Source organism: Camelus ferus, chromosome 3 (assembly GCF_009834535.1).
Source record: "Camelus ferus isolate YT-003-E chromosome 3, BCGSAC_Cfer_1.0, whole genome shotgun sequence".
Taxonomy (NCBI): Eukaryota; Metazoa; Chordata; class Mammalia; order Artiodactyla; family Camelidae; genus Camelus; species Camelus ferus.
In genome coordinates, this window is record NC_045698.1 from 26185699 (window position 1) to 26207719 (window position 22021).

At 38.5% G+C, this 22021-nt stretch overlaps 1 protein-coding gene across 1 annotated transcript in view; it reads left to right on the forward strand.

The window, feature by feature from the left end:
• Window positions 1-18323, forward strand: part of WDR70 (WD repeat domain 70) — a 233168-nt gene extending 214845 nt beyond the window's left edge. The window contains exons 17-18 of the mRNA XM_006185141.3: window positions 1958-2120; window positions 18149-18323. Coding sequence (XP_006185203.1) covers window positions 1958-2120; window positions 18149-18236 — 251 coding nt within the window. The 3' untranslated portion in view covers window positions 18237-18323. The remainder of the gene's footprint in view (window positions 1-1957; window positions 2121-18148) is intronic.
• Window positions 18324-22021: the final 3698 nt, after the last annotated feature.

A 22021-nucleotide genomic window follows, 5' to 3' on the forward strand; every position in this document is an offset into this window, starting at 1 on the left:
ATTGATACAGAATTTGGAAGATCTTTTAGGGTTTTCAGACATCTTTTAGCACCAGAACTTTTTGCTCAAAGATCTGATGCAGAAACCCAGTGCATAAAACTGATGAAAATGGGGCTGACGTGCCAACCTGGAAAGGAAACCTGGAGCCCTGTCTGCTCCGCCTCCAACTAGAGCCTTTAGGTGACCTCAGTGGAACTCTGGCTTCTTGGAACTAGTGTTAACCACTGCTCTCAATATTGGCTTAATATACAGCGTTGGGTACTTTGACCAGAATATGAGGCTGGATTCGATTTCCCACAAGGCAGAAAGTGGCCATCTAGTTCTATGCTGATAAAATGGAGCTGCCTATTTCCCTAGAAAATGAATAAAAATCCACAGGCTTTCTAAGAAAGTAGGTACCAGAAGAAAGCAAGACAGCACTGGCTATCATACAGCACATACCTTTCGTAGGATCTCATTTTATGTTATTACCTGTGTAGTGTCCATTTGTCCTAGGTTCACAAGCTTCTACCTTTTGACTTGTTTATTCATCCGAACCTGAGTTCTGGACCTCTATCTGTCTTACCTGCCCCTTCAGCATTGAAAATATTTCATATACCAATCTCAGGTTTTTTTCCATTTTCTCTGCCGTCAGCCTAATCAAAAGTTCCTAAATAATATTCTTGCCTGGATTATCAAAAAACTCTTCTAACTAGGCACCTTATTCCCAGTTACTCTCTGTCCTCACCACCCTAGCTTTATTCATCTTACACACAGCTTTGATTCCCAATCCCTCTAGCTTTCGCATTGCTGCTGCCCTCAAATCTTCACAAGCTTTACATTGTCAGTTGCATTTCCAGAGATTCAGAGTTCTCTTCAGGCTGACTCTAATCCACTTGTGAGGTTTCACCTCACTTTTTTCCTCCTTTGATCTTCTGATATGGCTATTGGTTAACTTCTGCCCTCAAATACCCATTGAACGTTCCTCTTTCTGTGCTTTTGTACTTAAACCATTCTGCTCATTGAAAATAACCTTCTCTGTCTTCTGAGTTCTCCCAAATTGGATTTATCGCTTCCTAAATACCCTCTCCCCACCACCACATCGGCCTGAAGGGCTCTCTCCTTCCTCTAAGTGCTGCAATGATTACTGGTCATACAGATTCTTCGGCAATTATGTCCTGCCTTAGTCTTCTTATCTTGATTTGTAAAATTAATCTTTTAGTGTTACTTGGCTTTATGTGTGGTGGTATGGTGTTTTTTGTTTTTCTTAATCTTCCTAAAAAGTCATACATCTTTTGAGTAATGGGAACCAGGCTAGCTGTTGAGGGTCCAATGGGAACAAATTCCTGCCCGTACAGAGCTTCTTGTCTATGGGAGCAATTATATTCTGGTAAAATAATGTGACTCGGTCAGTTCATCCTATTTGCTTTCTCTCCTACAGGGTACTTGGAAGGTGGCAAGCCCTAAGATATATTGTTTAAAACTAAAATAGCATCTAGCAAATATTGGTTATTTTTGTTAGTTAAATTTCAGATGTTCATACCTGAGGAATTTTTTAAGGCATATGCATAGCAAACTATTCGTAATTCTTCCTACATTGGTGTCATTATGTAAATTAGGCAGCTAAGGTGTAATTTAAAGTATCTCTGTTTTAAAATGTTATGGGGGAGTTGAGGAATGGTGATGTCCTACTCTGGTTGTGATTATAAATAAAAGCTGAAAGGATGATACCCAATTACTTAGAGATTTATGTGCTTCAAACCAAAGTCTGTAGAAGCCCCAGAGTGCTCAAATCCTTGAGTCCTCAGTCAGTGACAAAAATCAGGAAAGCTTGAATGTCTGGCCCTACCCTGTCATTTGTTTAACTGGCCTTCTTGGAAGCCAGCAGTGTGGGATTCCCAGACTTGTCAGGTAAGTCCAGTGTACACAAGATACGTGCTCACTCCATTTCTGACTTGGTTTTTCTCCTTTGGAACAGGTCGTGGCGGCCGGGTTGGAACCCACGGGGGCACTCTGTCCTCGTACATTGTGAAGAACATTGCTTTGGACAAGACAGATGACAGCAATCCCCGGGAAGCCATTCTGCGGCATGCCAAAGCAGCCGAGGACAACCCGTACTGGGTGTCTCCAGCATATTCCAAGTAAGGAGACAGCCTTTTAAAACAGAAAAATGATTACATTTAATGATTTGGGAAGAACATAACAATGGCTGCTTTGAGGTTCTGACTTCTCCATGTCTTGTTTATTCTTGAGCATGAAAGATAGGCCAGGTACTCATGGTCCTGAAACCAAGGCATTTGTTTGTATCTGCAGGCTGTAAAATTGTAAATTTTTAAAGTAGGCCAGTTCCATCAGTTATAGCCTAGTATAAACCCATTGTGTGAAACCCATTATACCTGTGATTAAAAAAAAATACAAACCACTGCCTATATGCATTATCTTAGGGAGGGTGAAAAGCAAATGAAAGGGAGCAGCTTGTAGGTCTGTTATGAAAGACTGACTTTTGTTTGTAAGTAACACTTACATAGGCAGAATAGAGCCTGCCTGCTCAGATTCCCTCAGATAGCTTCACAGAGGTGAACATGTAGTGGTTCTTAAAGCCAAACCAGCTACATTTACAGTAAAGAATGGCACTAGTGTAGAATTGGGGGGGGGGTAATTTTTAATTTTAAACTAATATTAGACTTACAGAAAAGTTGTAAAAACAGTATAGAGAGTTCATGAAAACTTTCCACTCAACTTCCCCTAACGTTAGCACCTTACATAGCCATGGTACAATTAATCAGCAACACCATGAAATTAACATTGGTGCAATACTGTTAACTAAGCTACAGACAGACCTTATGTGATTTTCCCAGTTTCCCCACTAATATCCTTTCTCTGTTCCAGGATCCTGTCTCAGATCCCATGTTGCGTTTAGTTGTTACTTTTCCTTAGTCTCTGCCAATCATAGCGGTTTCTCATTCTTTCTCATCTTTCATGACCTTGATGCTTTCAGTAAACACTGTTCTATTACTTTGTACACTTTCTTTCAGCTTGGGTTTGTCTGATTATTTTCTCATGATTGGAATAAAACTATGCATTCTTGGCAAAAATTACACAGGAATGATATTGTATCCTTCTTAGTGCATTATATCAAGGACTGACTGGTGATGCTAACTTTGATCACTTGGTTAAGGTGGTATCTGCCAAGTTTCTCCACTGTAAAGTTACTGTCATTCCATTTTGAATTGATAACTTTCTTGGGGGTGATATTTTAAGACCATGCAAATCCTGTCTGTCCTTAAACTTTTGCTCTCTCATTTTCTCATCCATGGGTAGATTTACTGGCAGCAGCCATTACCATGGTATTTGCCTAGTGGTGATTTTCTGTTTCCCTCTTTTTTTCCTGCATTTGTCAATTGGAGTTCTACTGAAAGGAAGAATTACTCCTTCTTCCACATTTATTTCTTTTTCAAGTTTTTTTAATGTCAGTATGGACTTTAAAATACTTTATTTTATGGACTAAAATTCAATACTGTCATTATTTAGTTTGTTCCCACTTTAACCAATGGAATCTCCTTCAGAATGGCTCCTGTTTCCTTTCAGAAAGGTGTTTTGGGGTTTTGGGGGTTTTTTTTGTTAGTTTTAGTGCTTCCTTATTTTCTGACACCATAAGATATTCCAGGTTCTTCTTCCTCATTTTTTTTTTTTTTTTTTTTTTTTTGCCACAGTCCTAGAATCAACCACTTCTCCAAGGAGCCTTGGCTCCTTTTTGTTGGAGAATGATGTTTAGAAACCAGGAGGTTGGTGCTAGATGTGCTCATTGCTTCTAAGTCCTCTCAGCTGACAAAGTGCAGATATGTATGTATGAGTACTAACCTACACATATACACACATAATAGTTCTGTATGTATCTGTTTGTATATATTTTTTAAACACCATGAGTTTAAACTGGTGCCTCTGATTTCAGTCCTGTACCACAGGGTTCATTTAACCTTTCTCCTTTCCATATTTGTAGCTTCTTTCTCTAATAGTGAGAAATGCAGCTCATATTATCTACAATACGTTTACTTATTTGTTCGATTCCAATATACACCTAAAGCAGTTTTAGAATTGCTAACCACCTGTGAGAAACACTTTCCCTAACTAGGTTATAGCATTTGTGTATCATTCTTTTTGTTTTTTTATCCTTACCATGTCTAGTTATGATACTGTTTTTCATAGTTACTTAGATTATATCTTTTCTTCTCCACTCTCATCAGTGTGATTATGTTACTCATTTGAAAATGCAGTTAGGCTTATTTTTAGTGTTTATATATATTTCTTTTTGTTTTTTAGGGTGTGTAGGGTATGTGAAATATTACTGTGGTGCTAGGGGTCAGAGCTTTAAAAGAGATAAACTCAGAGAAGTATCACTCCTTCTCTATCCCTGCTCCCCCCATTCCAGTAGCCCCTTTCAGTCCTTTTCCCATTCACCGCTATAGGCAATCAGTCCCTTTCATTTCTGGTTTATCTTCTTTTGTGCAAATGAGCAAATAAATATTTTCTTATATTCCCTCCTTTTGTACATGAAGAGTAGCATGGTATACTCTTTTGAGCTTTGCCTTTTTTCATTTAGCAGTATGCTCTGGACATCGCTCTTCATCAGTTCAGTAGAGCTCATTCTCATTCTTTTTGTGATTGCATCATGCTCCATTGTGTCGATGTACCATGGTTTATTCAACCACTCTCCTATGTACGAGTGTTTAGGTTGTTCCCAGTATTTTGCAGTTACTAACACTGAATAAATTTGTACATTTGTGTTTTTGTATTGTTGGAAGTTATTCAGCTTTTTTCTTGATGTTTTTACACATTGCAAAAGTTTTCTCTTCAGTTATGAGAAATCTGGACCCTGATTACTTTTCAAACCATTTATATACTGGAAAAAATCCTTTAGAAACCAACTGAACTTACATGTTATACTAATATCAGTCCCCTATCTGCTGCTCATTATGAGCTACTTTGCATCAAAGAAAAACATGCTGTCCTTAGAAGCAGACCCTGGGATAAAGACTCTTATAAAAATGATTTATGCCAAGCAAGGGTACAGTATCAAACAAGGTGCCAGGAAGGATCACTTTGGCTTAGTCCCACAGGGTAACCCTGGAGACCCTGGTCAGCACAGTAACCAGAGCACTTCCACTCCAACATCTGTTGGTCGTTGGTGATGGCTGGAGGTAGGACTGGGGGAGACATTTCCGGCACTTCCAGCTCTCCAGGGCTTTAACAACCTGCTGACAGCCCTCTGACAGAGATGGGTGCTGCTGCTGCTGTCAGTGAAAGCAGCCTGCAGAAAAATGCTGATGGGGTTTGAGGGCATCTGGTGGGGAGCACCACATCCTCTGCTGTATGTATTGTAGCAGAACAGACTTCACTATGTAATGTCATTGGTGGGTGTTCACAGCATGTATTAATAACCAGATAATACAGATGGAACATCTCTGAATAATCAGTTGGAGGGTTGTGTCAAGTCTGGCCAGCTAAATAGTGTGCATTTAGCCTTCATTTATATAGAATCTGTGTATGTATAAGCTAATGTATGTCAACACATCCTTGGTACTCAGATACGCTTATAGATCATGCCTCTGTTGACACTTCTGTTTTTAAGGAGTAGTTATTTTCTATTATTATTAAGAGTTTTTTTGTATTTCAAAAAACTTATTTAAAAGCATACCAAAAATTAGCTGAGGAAAGAAGAGTGAACAGAGCAATGGTTTAAAATTTGCCAAACATAGTATCATTTTGATAGTGAACTGTTCCAATAGATTTGTTTATATTTATACACTAAGTAAATCATTGAGGTATCTCCACAAATACTGAGATAATGCTGTTTGCTGATTAATGATTGATGTTAGCAATATATAGTTCATAGAAAGGTGTCAAACTTATCAGTGAAGAAAATGAGACACCAAGAAGACAACTTTTAGAACCTGCTGGATAGCAAGTTATTGCTAGAATCTACCAAGCCAGGAACCTGGCCTTAGAACCTTCAGGTTATTGTTCTAACTTCTGACAAATAATTATTTAGAGAAGGTAATTTTCATGTCTGAGATTTTAAGTAATACATGCACACAATTAAAAAAAAAATCCAGCAGTGCTAAAGAGTAGACAAGAGAAATTTGAAAGCTCTCTTTCACTTTAATCCACAGTTCCTTGGTTCTGCCACTAACGGTTCTACCCACCATTGACAGGTTCTTGTATTTCCTTTGAGGCAGAGTCCATGTATAAATGAGCAGACATGTGTAGATACATTCATTGTTTAAAAACAAGCATATAACATGTTTTACAAGCTGGTTTTTGTTTTTGATTATTGGTTTTTTTCCTTATTACTTGGGAGATTGGACCAGACCCGTCTGTACATGTCTAGCTCATGCTTTATACTTTCTTGATTTTTCCACTGTATGGATATATTATACTTTTCTAAAACAACACCCTATTGAAAGACATTAGCATTGTTTTCAGGCTTTTGCTATTATAAACAATACTGAAATTAATATCCTTGGGCATACTTATTTGTCCACATGTGCAAATAGAATTGCCATTGATAAAGGGTATTTACATTTTAAATGTGTATAGAAAGTGCCAAAATTTCCTCCAAAGAGAGTTTTTAACTATCCTATTCAATGTGTCAGTGCTTCCTTCCCCTCCTCTTTGCTAAGAGAATATGGTATTTTTATCTTCGCCAATCTGATAGGTGAAAGTTTGTATTCCATTGTAGTTTACACTTGAATTTTTACATTTTTAGACATCTTTTCATATGTTGAAAGCCTTTTTTCCTGTGAACTTTCTATTTATGTCTTTTACCCTTTTATCTTTTGGTTGATTGGCCCTTTTCTTACTGATTTGTAAGAGTTCTTTATATTAAGGAGCTTAACCCTTTGTATGTCATGTATTGCAAATATTTCTCCCAGTCAGTCATTTTTATTTTACTTTATGGCATTTTTCCCCATGTGAAGGAAAATATATTTTAATGTGGTCAGATTTAGAGGGGTTTACAAGCATAAAATTATACCATATGCAAATAATGAAAATTTATCTTCTCCTTTCCAATTTTTATACCTGCTATTTCTTTATCTTAACCTAATTATATTGACTAGTACTGCCAGAACAATGTTAAATAATAACAATGACACTGCACATCCTTTTCCTGCTTTGAACTTTTAATAGGATTACGTTAAAACATGTTACTGCCCTTTCTTTCTTTTCTTTTCTTTTCTTTTTTTTTTTTAGTGGGTGGAGGTAATTAAGTTTGTTTGTTTGTTTGTTTTTTAATGGAGGTACTGGGAATTAACCCCAGGACCTCATGATTCTGAGCATGCGCTCTACCACTGAGCTACACCCCCCACCCCCACCCCGGAATTGCCCTTTCTATAGATGGGAAAAAAAGTCAAATTATCAGCAATTTTATTTTCAATTTAATGGGTTTCTTCATAAGGCATGACACCTTTTGAAAACACACACATGCAAGATGTTAAATTCATCTCTTTTTATTTTATTTGTTTATTCAACAAAGATTTATTGAACACCTACAATGTGTTGGGTATTGTTCTAAGTTGTTTATGGAGCCTGTATTCCAATAGACAGAGACAGACAAGTAAATCCATAAATGTTAGATGGTAGTAAGTGCAACGAAGAAAGCTGAAATAGGGACAAGGGGACATAGAGTAATCAGGGAGAGAAATGGGCACTGTGTTTAGGTATGGTGATCAGGATAGAACCTCTCCTGGAGTGATCTTTGACTTGAATGAAATGAGGAAATGAGTCATGCACATATCCAAGGGAAGAGCATCCCATGCGAAGATAACACCATACAGAGGCCAGCAGTGTGTTCATCTGAAATAGATGCTGAATTTCATTGAATTCCTTTGTTGTATCTCTGTGGAAGTATGTCTGTGTAGTTCTACTTTGATCAATGAATATGATTAGTTACATTACAAAATTCCTAATATTGAATCATCCTTGCATCTTTGGTATGACCCTCACAGGGTTATGGTTTGTTCTTTGTCAGGTGCCAGACTTCCCTCATAAAAATTGTGTATGCTTACCTTTTCTATATGTACTCTCAAACTGTTTTGCTACCATTAAATCTACTCAGTTGGTAAAAACTTGATAGAATTCACTTTTGAAACTGTCGAAGTCTGATACTTTTGTGGAGGGGAGGGTGGGTAGTAATTCCTCAATTGTTCTCTTTCTTTTCCATTCCCTCATGGATTTTCTAACTCTTCTGAGCCTGCTTTGGTAATTAATCTTTTCTTGGGGAAAAATTCATCCCGTTTTTCAACTTTCTTTAAGTAGAATTAATTGAAGCAGAAATTGCTTTTGTTTATTGGTTACTGTTACCTAATGGCATTGTCCTGCATTGTAGTTGATTTAGTTCTATCTGCAGCTGAATAATGTGCTGCAACAGGTATTGTCAAATCCTTGCCTTAATGTGAGGAGACTAAAACTTAGAGACTTAATGGTCACAATGGTTGCTGCTACAATTAGACTTCATTTCTCTTGATCCCTAATTTAATGAACTTTTCATTAAGAGAGGACTGTGACCTCTCTTAATATACACCTTTCTGCTGCAGCTGCATTTGGCTCCTATCCCTCTCCTTCTACTCAGTTTTGTCACCTTACATTGCATACTAAGTTCAGGGCACTGTCTGTCTGTGGCATGTAATTTGTTAGCCAGAATTGCAGCGCAGTTTCTCCTGTGTTCACCTGCTAGAGTATACTGTTTACTGCCAAGTGGCAAAGTGTTTGAAGGGAAGCTAATATTTAAAAGGATCTTTTCATAAAGGTCACTGTAATTGAGAATGTGTGTCTGGTTGTTTTTCTTCACTGCAATTGACTTGTGTCAGTGATGAAATGAAGATTTACTGTATCTTGCTATATCGCAGAAAAGCACACTTAGATATTACATAGATCTACCTGCTTGCACATGACACATTTGAACCTTTATTCTCCAGTGATGAGAACAAAGAGTCTTTGAACCTAAGTTTCATTCCTGTTCAAGTCTCATTCCTGGCACTCACAATGTAATAGCCATGAAAGTTTGAAAACGCTGCAGAATTATAGAGGACTCTTGTTTAGCTACCCATGAGTGGATTCAATTACAGTTTCTTGTCAAAAGATGCTGCTGGAGGGAGGGGAAAGGAGCTGGCTGGGGAGTGGGCAGGATGAAGATCCAGAATGCTATTAGCTTACACATCAACAGGGATAGTTGTGTGTGGGAGCCTGAACCCCAGCCAGTAGCCTGACAGCCTGACAGCTCTGTCAGCCGTGGTCACTTTTCTTGCCAGGCAGGCTGCCATTATTGCTGGTTCAGTCAATTTAATTTTCAGCGTGCATGTCTTGTCTGATACAGGATATGTGTCCTATATGTGTGTGTGTATTAAAATATCATCCCCGTCTATAAAGGGTCCATTTAAGTCATGTTGAGTTAGTAGGCAATATTTAAAGAGGATACTCTTTGAGTGAGTGAGAGTTATATATTATTTTGTGCCAGGAAGAGACATAAACCTGCAGAGAAAAATATAACTTTCCCCCCCCTGTTATATAGTTATGTGACCAATATCACTAACCACCACATTCCTCTGTGAAGGCCAGTGTTTCTCAAAGTGATTTTGTGAACTGTCTGTGTCAGAGTCGAGTGTGGGAGTGGGAGGGTTAAAAATGCAGATTTCTAGTCTTCATCCCAATTCAATTAGACTGAGAGATTGGGGCTGGGAATCTGCATCTTAAGAAGTTCCCCAGGTGATTATTTTGCACACTGAAGTTTGGTCATAATACAAAAGTAATTATTTAAAATAAACCACAAGTGATTCGCCCTTATGAAAATTCACATGTACAGAGTAGATTATTTCGATAATAGAGAGTCATACTGAAGACAGATTATTTACATAGAAAAGTATCTCCCCCAGGATTTTTTAAAAAATATTAGCAAGCTGCTATGTTGTATTTAATAAATATATTACTTTATCAAATATATTCTCCATGCAACTTTTTAAAAATATGAAATGAGGAACACCTGATAGCCAAAGCGAGGTATATAGTAATAATGACACTGTTATTATACTTAAATCTTACCAAACTGGTTTAAAAACTTTATACATATTATTTGTTTAATCCTCACAACAGTCCTGTGAGGAAAGTGGTACTATTGTTCCAGTTTTACATATGAGGAAATTGAGGCTTATAACTTGACCAGAGCTATACAGGTAGCAGGGGGCAGATTGGAATTTGAACACAGGGAGTCTGGCCTCAGAGTCAAGCTTCTGCTTTTGACTACTGTAGTGTACTGCTTCTCATCACAAAGCAACTGATAGTAGCTACTAGAAAAGCTGAGTAATAGTGAAGCTGATAAGATTATTGTGTGAGCCCGTGTGGCACACAGGAAGAATGCTAGACTGAGCATCAGAAGTCCTGTGGCCTAGTTCCCACTCTGAGATTCACTTATCTTCAGTGACACTGGTTCCCCATCTGTGAAGTAGGAGAGCAGGGCTATACTAATGCCCAGCTTTCATACATGTTTTCAGATAGAAATTGTGGCACACAGTTACATAGTTTATAAATGTGGGCTTAGGGCACGGACTTACCTGACATTACCTGGGCTGCCTCAGGCCTGTGTGCTCTTCAAAGATTTAATCATTCTAACTTGTTTACCCATTTAGTGATAAAGTAACTAACGGTGATTTTAGAGGGTACTTTTGGTTGTTTCTCCCTCTCCTCCCTCTTTCTCTTTTTTTTCTGATTTCCACAGGCTTCATGTATGTCCCTGTCCCCACCCTCACCCAGTCTTTGAATTCTCACACAAGCAGTATGACTTACTATCTCCTATTTAGTGAGTCTAAGATATGTTTATCTATTTTTCAAAATATTATGTGTTCATTTCCTAAACAAGATAGAACATTCTTTATCTAGATAAATCTTGTTGCCTCTCAATCTTCTTATGTATCCCTAATATTTTTTTCAAAAAATTATCTTTGATTAGCTCTTCACCAGAAAGAAGGGACCATTTCAAGTGGAATCTTTTGGTCAAGCCTTTATTTAATCTTAATAATTCTGCGATTGTGATGACTGGGTCAAAGTTCATCTGGACTGTATTCATTCTAACAGGGTTAACAAGTGTGTCAGATTGTCAAGTCATGGCTATAATTGATTTTCACTTTGAGGTTTTCCTTCATAATAAACCATGGGCCCTGAGCCAAAAAAGCTTGTGGTTTATAGTCACATACAGATGACTAAATATTACAAGTGATTTCCTCTCATACTCATTCTGTTACCTTGGCATTGCTTTATGCTTTTTGAATGAATCGTATCAGAAGAATATCCATAACTAAGAAGAATTTGGCCTGTGGGCTTCCCATTGCAGCCAGAGACATTTTGAGGCTTCACTCCACTTGAGCACTCGAGGAGAGTGTGGAAAGCCTAGGTTCGAGCTTGGTCAAAGAGAAAGGACAGCCTTGCTGACACTTAGAATCTCTTACACAAACAGTGCAGCCAACAGTGCCCTTCTAGAAGGTTGCAGGGAGAATTTTTATCCATTACTGACTCTTCTACACAGAATTCCTCTGAATGGAAACACTGAAAGTGGGACTTGGTTTCTGTTGGGCTTCTGTCGTTTTTCTATAACACACAGTTGCTGGAAAAGACTCACTTTGTACAAATAACTTGGAGAATTCAGTTTAAAAAATGTTCCAAGGGGAAAATGAATCAGCATAAAGTATTAGCTATTCAGAATTCATAGATTTGAGAAAGACATTTGCTTAAGCTTTTATAGTTACTCTATGAAATACCAGCTATTACTCAAATGCAGAGTTTACTGAAGCTAAAATAAAACAAAAAAAATCCTCAGCCCTCCTCTGATTAGTTTATTTAGTGGTTAGCAGTAATAATAATGTTGCTATCTAATCTGCTCGCCTTTTCCTGGTAACTCTGGTAAACAAGATGACACATAGTTAAGTGAAAAATGTTTACTATTTGCCAAATGAGTTAATCAAACTGGAAAATACAAGTTTCACATCAGCCTCCTGTAAGTTTAAGTTTTCAGTTAAGACTTAGAAAAATGGATATGTGTGGACAGTAAACCAGTAAAATAAATAGTCTGGATAAAGCTGATTTCAATCAGGTGGGTACTTTATTGGGTCTCAGTGAGGCTTACCTCATCCCCATTAACCTATTGGGCATGCATGACGCTTTGGCTCAGTGGGTGTTCCCCTTGCCTCCTTTTTCTTTAGGTCACTCCCTTTATAGGCTTTTGTTTTGTGCAACTGAGATAAATCTGCCGTGAGTCTGTAAGTTTGAGCTCATAACTTCCTGTCTCTCGAGAAAGGAGATAATAGAATTCTGGAGGAACTGATTAAACAGAAGACAGGGAATGGGTGGGTAATGGGAATGCTTTCTTCAAGCAGTAGAATATATTTCTTGCACATTATTTATACGTGTATTTCCTGAGTTGCTGCCATGGCTTCAGTGCCCATGTGGTTTGGTTTGTTCCTACTTTTTGTTATGGAAGCACCCAAAAGTGCCTGTGTTAAGAGCAGTGTATAAATTCCATTTCTTCAAGCAGCCCAGAAAGGGATCCCTTTTATGTGGCCAGTGACTTAGTTGGGTTAGTTGGGACTTAGAGGACTTTTGCTATTTGTCGGTTTCCTGTTGGTTTTAAAGGTAGGAATTTCTGGACCAGCTTTTAAGTGTTTTCAAAATATTTTATCTTTTTGTATGTGTCATTTCACTCTTGCTTGACATTGCTGATTTATTTTTATGGTAGTTTTCTATGCCAAGGGCAGACCAGGCCATCCCCAGGGAAGAAATCTCCTGGTTTTATTCCTAACTCTGTTAGAAGTTGCCTAATCATCCCTGTTCTTCATTGTCTTGAAAAGTGGTGACTAAAGAAATCTGTTTTAAATGCCCTAAATAATCCTGAACTGAAATTTTTTGAGTCTTCCTCATATATGGATTTCCAAACAAATCTCAAAAGAAAAACTGTTGAAAATAAAATTAAAGATAAAAGTCGCTGACAAGAAAGAATAGCTGCATGATTTAAAGCTGTATTTTTCTCCCTCTGCTTCAATAAAGTACCGGCATTCTCCAGATGAGGCAGAGATATTCATTGTGCTGAAGTCAAATAATATTCTTTGAAGAACCTAGTCTTTATTCAGCGAACAGCATACAGCTCTTGTGGAAGGTGCTAAACTGTGCCGTAAGAGGCTTGGTTTTGGGGGCCAGATGGGTTGGAACGAGGGGAACTTCCTTCTGTGGGCCACATCACCTCTCAGGCTGAACTTCTGAGAATTAGTCTGCTCCTTAAAGGGGGGGGCCTGTGAGAGTGCAGCCTCGGACTTCATTCCTTCACCAGGTCTTCAGTAGCATCACACAGCTTCTCTAGACGTGAAGAATATTTTCTTACAGTTGGAGGAAGCTCATCATGTGTAAAAGTTTATGTTAAGAAGACAAATTCTTACAGTATGGTTTCAGAGCCCTGCTTGAGTCCTTTCTTTCCCAAGCTCGGGGAGGGATGGAGCTGCCAGCAGATGCTACTCACGGTGTGGTCCACCAGCCAGTGCTGATGAGATAAGCTCCGAAAATGCTGTAGCAATTTTTTGCATTTATTGAATCTAATAAAAAAAATTTGAATCTGTATTTTATAATCTTTTTATTTTTCTAGAAATATTTTTCTGCATAAGGTTCGCAATTAGAAAACAAAAACTGGCCTTGCACCACTGATGATTTGAGAAGCACTGTTCTAGGCATGGCCCCAGATTGGAGGCCAAGGCCCTTTCCAAGGTGCCTACCTTTTACCCAGGAAGGGGGTTTGTTTGTTCTTCCTTCTTCCCAAGTACAAGAGTCTAGTTCTTCATTTTTCTAAAGATTTTGGTAAAATACACATAACATAAAATTTGCCATCTTAACCATTATTAAGTGTACATTTTGGTAGTGTTAGTAAATACAGTCACATTGTTGTGCAGCCAATCTCCAGAACTCTTTTCATCTTGCAAAACTAAAATTCTATACCCACTAAATGACAGTTCTTTATTCCAGTCTGTTGATTGTGTCCTTTGATGCACAGGTTTTAATTTTGATGTAGTCCAGTTTACCTATTTTTGTTATTGTTGCCTGTGCTTTTGGTGTCATATTGAAAAAATCATTGCCAAATCCCATGTCATAAAGCTTTCCCCTATGTTTTCTTCTAAGAGTTTTATAGTTTTTGCTCTTAGGTTTAGGTCTTTGATCCATGTTGAGTTAATTTTTGTATATGGTGTAAGATAAACTGTCCACTTTCATTGCACATGGATATACAATTTCCCCAGCACAATTTGTTGAAAGAAACCCAGTTCTCAAACTCAGTTACTCCCTACCTGGCCAACAAAGTGAAAGAAAAAGTGGTAAGCAAGCATTGCTAGGAAAATTTGGACACTGGTTTATGCCTTGGTTTTGGCAATTTGGGGAAGGGAAGCATGGTTGTTAAATGCTAAGTGGAACATGAAAGCTAATTGTCATGATTTGATGTTGCATACACATAATATGGTGATTTTGCTGACAACATTTTTATTAGTTCAAAAGTGGAATTTAAAATAAATTTCATGGAGCTTCACAACGAAGACCATTCTGCCTTCCAAACAAGTTGATATATCTTAAGTTAAAATATCTGGAGAGGAAAAGGAAACTGTTGTGGTCTGGTAATTGAAAGTGACAGTCTGAGTGACCCTGATGTAAAAATTTATTCAGTGGATTTTGCTGAATTCAGTGCTGGGGGGATAAAGGTATTTCCTTTGAAAAACTAATCTTTTTCCTTTTTTCTTTAGTCTTGGCTGCTAGGAAATTTAGTGCTAAATTTTATACTCAGTTACATACCTTTTCATTCCTTTGTTCTCGACCTTCTACTCATTTGTTTTGTTTTGATTTTCTTTATTATAAGTCAGTTTTATTGAGCTGTAATTTACATGTAATAAAATACATGCACCCATGTCAAGTCCTGGCAAATATATACACCTGTGTAATCACCACTTCAATCAAGATAATGGAGTATTTCCATTCCCCCAAAATGTTCCCCCCTGCCTTTTTGCAATCATCACTCCTTTTTGCCCCTTGTTAAATGGTTCCATTGATTCCCTGCCCTTCAGTGTTAGCCACCAACTTACTAAAAATACTTTTGGAAGTAGGTGGATTATAAAAAAAAGTAACTCCATAAATGAAATAGCCTTTTCAAGCTCTAGGTTTTCTTCCTGTGACCTGTCATTCAGTTTCTTTTTTTATACTCTCAAAAAAGCAGCACTACACCTTCTTAGTACTTAAGTCTCATTGCAACTCAAGTTGATAAGCTGGTGTCTTATGAAGCATTACCAGGTATCTTTAGAAGACTGTGTTCTTTTTATCCCCTTAGAAATTAAGTAGTTAATTCTACGGATGCTTAACTTTCAAGACATTTTATTACAAAATAAAAGAACATTATCTCAGAATAAAGGATAGTAATTTAAGTTAAACACATTTTAACTCACGGTAAAATGCACAGTATTGCCTTCATTTTTTTGTATTTTTTGGAATGTATTGTTGCAAACATGCTCATTACACACAGCACCATGAATGATGCTAAATGGAGGAAACCAGGCACAAAATAGTGCACACTGTAGGCGTCACCCAGAGACAGGACAAACGCAGGCAAGCCTGACCTTTGTGGCCAGAAGTCAGGATATGGTTACTCTGGGTGGGGGTTTAGTAACTGGAGGGGAGTATGAGGGGCTTTGGAGCTACCAGTCATGCTCTGTTTCTTCATCTGGTTTCATGGCATGTCCAGTTTGTGAAAATCCAGAGACCTGTACATTTACAAAACATGCACTTTTCTGTCTGTATTATACTTGAATTAATGTTAAAAACACATACTTCAGCATTGTCTGCTCTGAGCCTTTAGTCCTTCGGGACCCACTAATCAAATTCAACCCCCACATTTGATAGAGGAGGAAACCAAGCCCCTGAGGGGAAACACCTGTTCCAGGTGACAGAGCAAATCAGTGCCAAACTGGGAATGGATCCCCAACCTGAGGCTTAGCTCAGAGACTCCTCACAGCTTCAGGCTTTCAAAGGATTTTTAAACCAGACAAATTTGTTCCTGTGCGGGTTGGTCTGTACCCAAGTGGTCAGTACCTTTGCAAGAAGATGAAAGACGTCATGCGCACTGATTGCCTTGCAGCATGTGAGAGACCAGCGGTCCTGCTTTCTAGTAATTCAGCAATTCATGACCTATGAAACTCTGCAGCTGGCTTTGGAAATGTTAGAGCTATGACTTGTTTACAGATGTCATAACAGTGTCTTGAAGTAACAAAAAGAAATTTAACCAACTGAATTGTAAATGGGGACAGGTTGGGCTCTCTAGGTAGGTAACTGGAGAGACAGGAATTGTGACTAACTTGTGCTTGAGGAATTCTAGTACATGGCTTGCATCAGCACAACAACATCAGCATGGACTGTGGGTGGTTTATACTTCTTCTCCAGGATAATAGAGAAACAGCAAGAAGTAATACAAAGGTTTTGTTCCCTCCAGTTTTACTGAGTTATAATTGACACACAGCACTGTGTAAGTTTGAGGGGTACAGCATAATGATTTGACTTACATCCATCATGAAACGATCACCACAGTAAGTTTAATGAACATCCATCACCTCGTATAGACACAAAATTAAAGAACTAGAAAAACAATTTTTTCCTTATGATGAAAACCCTCAGGAATTTTTTTCTCTCAACAACTTTCATACATAACATAAAGAAGTGTTAATTATATTTATCATGTTGTACATTTGTCCCTAGTACTTATTTGTCTATAACTTGAAGTCTGTACCTTTTATGCCTTCATCCAGTTCCCCCTCCCCGCCATCCCCTGCCTCTGGTAACCACAAATATGATCTCTTTTTCTGTGAATTTATTTGTTTCTTTGTTTTTGAAGTATAATTGACCTAAAATAGTACTATGTTAGTTTCTGGTACAAAACAGTGATTTGCTATTTCTGTACATTTCACAGTAATCATCATGATAAGCCTAGTTACCAGCGGTTATCATACAGAGATATTACATAATTGACCCTGTTCCCCACACTGTATATTTTATACCCATCACTCATTAATTCTGTACCTGAAGGTTTGTACCTCTTCATCTTCCTCACGTATTTCTTTTCTTCCCCCAACCCCCACCCCCACCGCCGGCAACCACCTGGTTAGTAATATAAGGCTTTAACCCTATTTCACTTGCTAAATAAAAGAAATTATTTTCATTATTTTTACCATTCTGGAATTACTTTGATATAATGAATTGAACTCTAAATGAAGATGTAAGCTAACATGTATCATCTTCAGATATAATGTTTTGATGTTTTCTCATAATGTAATGGAGCTGTTTTCAAAAGGAAATCATGACCAAAAGTAAATTATAACCATTTGACATTTTCTTGGAATTATTTTCTGTGTGAACAGTGTAAAAAGGAATATCATTGAACCAAGTATGTTTACAAAGCACAGCAGGCCCTAATACAAAGATTGCTTGGTGTCCTGTGTGCCAGTATTACTGCAGTCATACTCAGTTGTATGTCCTAAAATGCTTGACGTTTCCAAGCATTGATCTGGGTGTTGGGTGGAGGGAATGTTCATTTGTCTGTTTTGTTTTTTATTTTTGTTGGCAGTGCCCAAATTGCTATATATAGTATCTATTATTTTAATCTCATTAGATAAGAAAACTGTTGACTCATATTCTCCTATCCATGTGCACCATAATCATGTGTATTGGGGCTACTTAAGTCTAGGAACATTCGGAGAGTTATAAATAGAGATCATGTAGATTCTTGCTTGGTGACTATAGTTTAGCCTCCCACACGGTCCTGGTTAACCTGAGTTCGGGTGGAGGGTGGTTATGGATGTATAAGATTCCACTGAATTTGATACATTTTCATTTTGTTTAAGGAAAGGACAACATACATAGTCTGCCGCAGAAGGAAAACCTTTAAAAGAACTTGAACATAATTAAATGTGCATTATCCTTTTCTTTGCCAGAAGTTTAATAATACCTAATAATTGAGGTATAATTGAGTCCCCAAATGTGCTTCCACTTGCTGAGAGAAGCGAAGCCTGATAAACACTTGCCGACTAAGTTTTTCCTCTTTCCCTTAACTTTCTTTCAGGACTCAGCCCAAAACCATGTTTGCCCAAGTTGAATCTGATGACGAAGAAACAAAGAATGAGCCAGAATGGAAAAAACGTAAAATTTGAAGACTCTCATATGAGAGTTATTTGCATGAGGGGGAGGGATATTGAAGTTTTTTTTTTTTTAATGAAATAAAAATACATTTTTATGAACAGGTTTTGCTCTTTGCATTATCGAACCATTCAAAAGATTGGCAGCTACCTTCCACTAAAATTGTGCTTACATTTTCTTACCTACAACTATTAAACTGTATTATAAGTAAATAAGAAGCAGATTCTTGGCCTATTACCAAGTATTTAAGGTATTTTGAAACTTTATTCAACAGTTACTGGTCTTGTACAGTCTTACAACCTTAGGGGAGGGGGATGCACATTGAGACGTACATCTGTCTCGAGTGTTTTTCTAGGAAATAGGCATCAAAACGGTTAATATTTCTGTATAGTTTCACAACAGCTGTTTACACGACTGTAAACAATTAGGCTGAGTTCAGACTGAAAGCATTGCCATACTAGGAAAGAACGTGTATCTGATTATCCTTCAACAGCAGAAAACAGTAATTAGGATTTAGGAGGAAGACTTTAAAGGCAGGCTGATGTGGGTTCAAATCCTGGGTCTGCTCGTTACTGTCTGGGTCGCCTTGGGAGAGTTAAGCTTCTGTCTTCTAGACTCAGATGATCATAGGGACACCCTCGTAGGTTTGTCAGAAGGATTAGATAAATATCCTTGTAGAGCACTTAGTGTAGTACCTGAGACAGTAAATATACACTAAATATTTCCTCTTTTAAAATAGAGGTAATGATACCAACTTTGCCTGACTTTTACAGTATTAAATTAGAAAGGTATAGAAATGCTTTGTGAACGTAAAAGCGACGTAAGTAGAAGACGTTAAAAATCATTCTAAAAGATCCTTGTCCTTTTGTGACTCGAAAACTGAAACAAAAGTTGGCTGTTTGTCCAAAGTAATAATGAGTCAATAGGATAAAATCCTATTTCATTCTCAAGCATGAAAAGGGCCACTTGTATTGTGGGTAACAATGAGAAAACCGTCTTCGTGCTTAATTTGCCTTTCCCTTCCCTGATTTCACATACACCTGGGGGAGGTTTTGCATGTCAAATAGTCCCCGCTGGACGAGTCAGGTATTTTAATACGCTTGCCCTCTGCCCTCCTGCTCTCATCTGTCCCAGTGAATTAAATAGTTATAAAAGAGAATGATGATCCAAAATATGTCAGAAAGCTCCTGGTTCTACAGACTTCACACACTACCCCACGCCCTTCCCCCAGAATCTTTTCTAACAACCAGTTGAATTCACACAGCATTTTTTGCCTCTATGGTTCTGAGGTGACAGTGGGCATTCTTCATTGATAAATCCTAAAAATCTTCCTTCTTGTCAACTATTTTCTGTCCTTTCCTTCTCCCGTTCCCCTCCCCTTGTCACTGAGCTTAATAGGTAATAAGAGGAAGAACTGACGTGGGTTGGGTGCCTACTGTCTGACGACTACTGTTCTAAACTCTACCTACATTAGCTCGTTTAATCCTCTCAGAAACCCCATGAATAGGTAAAATTGCTAACCCCATTTTACAGAGGAGGCGAAAGAAGTCCAACACATCACATAATCTGTCAGAGATGATAGTTTGGGGGGAATGTATGAAGACACCCAAGGTCTCTCTGAACAACAGTAATTAACAAATTACTGTCCCCAATTTCCTATTCTTGGTGAAATACAGTTCCTCCAAAATCAATTACAGGCCAATATTTTGTTCCAGCTGCTTAGGATTTGTAAATTTATTACTTCTTGGATAAAATTTACTGAAAGCATTTCATGTTTTTTCCCATCTTAAATATCACACCATATGGAAGTATTCGTCTTGCACAGCCAGACGTTGCCATGGAGGGTTGGAGGGAGGAACGAACACTTGATCATAGTGGTCTTGGCGGAGTCTGCTATGATGTAAGGGGAGAGAAAGGCAAGTTTAGCACGAAGATGATTTTCTCATTGTTACCCACAAGTGGCCATTTTCATGCTTGAGATGATCTGTCTCATTCGAGAGAGTTTTGTGAAAAATTATTTTTTTCCACACAAGATTGTCAGAATACACATAAGGATTTCCAATCCTGATTTTGGTGAGCAAGGACCTTAGATCCAGGACTGGACAAAGAGCAGGAGCGTGTTTGACCGTCATCTTATCGCCAGGATGGTGATTCTGCAGGCCTCCCACTCCTCGTGCCCCTCAGGCTTCAATTCTCTGACCCTTTACAACCTTGTATCCCTAATCCTGGTCAACTACATTTCTGTTTGCTCAAATAAAGAACCTGAAAGTTATAATAATGACTCCTCCATCACCCCTGCTCCCACCTCTTTTAATCATTTTCCAGTTCCCATCCAAATCATTTGTCAGTTCCCATCCATCCACACTGTCTTCTGAATCTCTCATATTTGACCTCCATCTCTTTGCTGACCACCCCTACTGGAACTGAGGCCCTCTTTCATCCTCACCAGGACCTCTCAGGAGCCTCACTCCCAACTCTGTGGTTCACTTGGCCCTCGTCTAATTCATCTTTTTTTTATTCTGCTGTCAGAATTAGCTTTTTAAAACCCAAACCTATCATTCCATTCCTCTGCTTAGAGCCTTCCAGAATCTCCATGTCAGTATCTGACCCATTTGGGTGGCACTTAGGACACCCAGGTTTCGGTCTCTCCTGGTCTTTCTTCCTTTAACTCCTACTGTCTCCCACATACTTCTGAGGTGCAGCCACATTGAACTTGGAGAGTACCATGTTCGGGGGCACCTGAATGCCCTTGACTATGTTGTCACATCTTCCTTCCTGGTCTGCCTGTTGGTTTTTGAACATGGAGACCATACCACCTTCCCCGAGCAGCTTCCATGACCCCCCAGGCCGACAACTGTTTCCGCCCTCCTCTGCCTCAAGAGTTGCTTATGTATCTCTCCACTAAAGCCTTCTTTTATGTTGCATTGCAAGTGTGTACGTGTGCATGGCTTGTGGGCCTGAGTGTGTCTGTTTCCTCCAAGGGGATGTAAATCGTAAAAACTAAAGCACATTGGTTTCTGTGAATATTCAATGAATTTGTTTAATAAATTGAGAGCAGCCATATGCACATTTGTATTCCTAGATCTTAGCCTGGTGAAAGGGGTTAAAAAGGTGCTCATTGAATATTTGGCAGAGGAAAGGGAGAAGAAGTGATGGGAAGAGAATGAAGCGTGAGAATTGCTTCTGCCTTGCAGACGGGAAGGAGGATTATTAATACCGAAGCTTGGTCCCTGTCCAGGCTGCTTTGCCTTTCTCTGTTGGGATTTACACAGGCAACTGCGGTATTCACAGGTAACTGGTTGGCTCGAGGAAGAAGCAGGATTGTAAATAGGTGTCTGTGCTGTTGTTGGCGTGGCCCAACAAGACCTAAGCCACCCTGACATCTTTATGCACTCATCTGTCCTGAGTCACGAAAGATCTGAGGCATTGATAGCATGAGGGTTTTAACCTGGACAGGGTGGCTGCGAACCCCCTCAGAGTACAAAGCACACTTTGCTTATGTTCATATACAGCTTTCTGTAGAGAAGATCTCTAGCACTAATTAAATTCTGGAATGTTAGGTGTTGCTAGCAGCTCCTTCATCTCTCAAGAGGACTGTGTAGAATTGGGCCATTTAGCCCTGAAAACCAGAACACATTCATACCAACACACCCAATACCATGCAAAAGAAGCTAAACTAAAAACTTTTAACACACTGGCTCACATTTAATCTTCGGCAGTTAATCTTACTGCTTTGAAGTCAGATCCTATATTCATTCTTTGAAAGATTATTAGCCTTCTGTCCCATTAAAAACTAGAT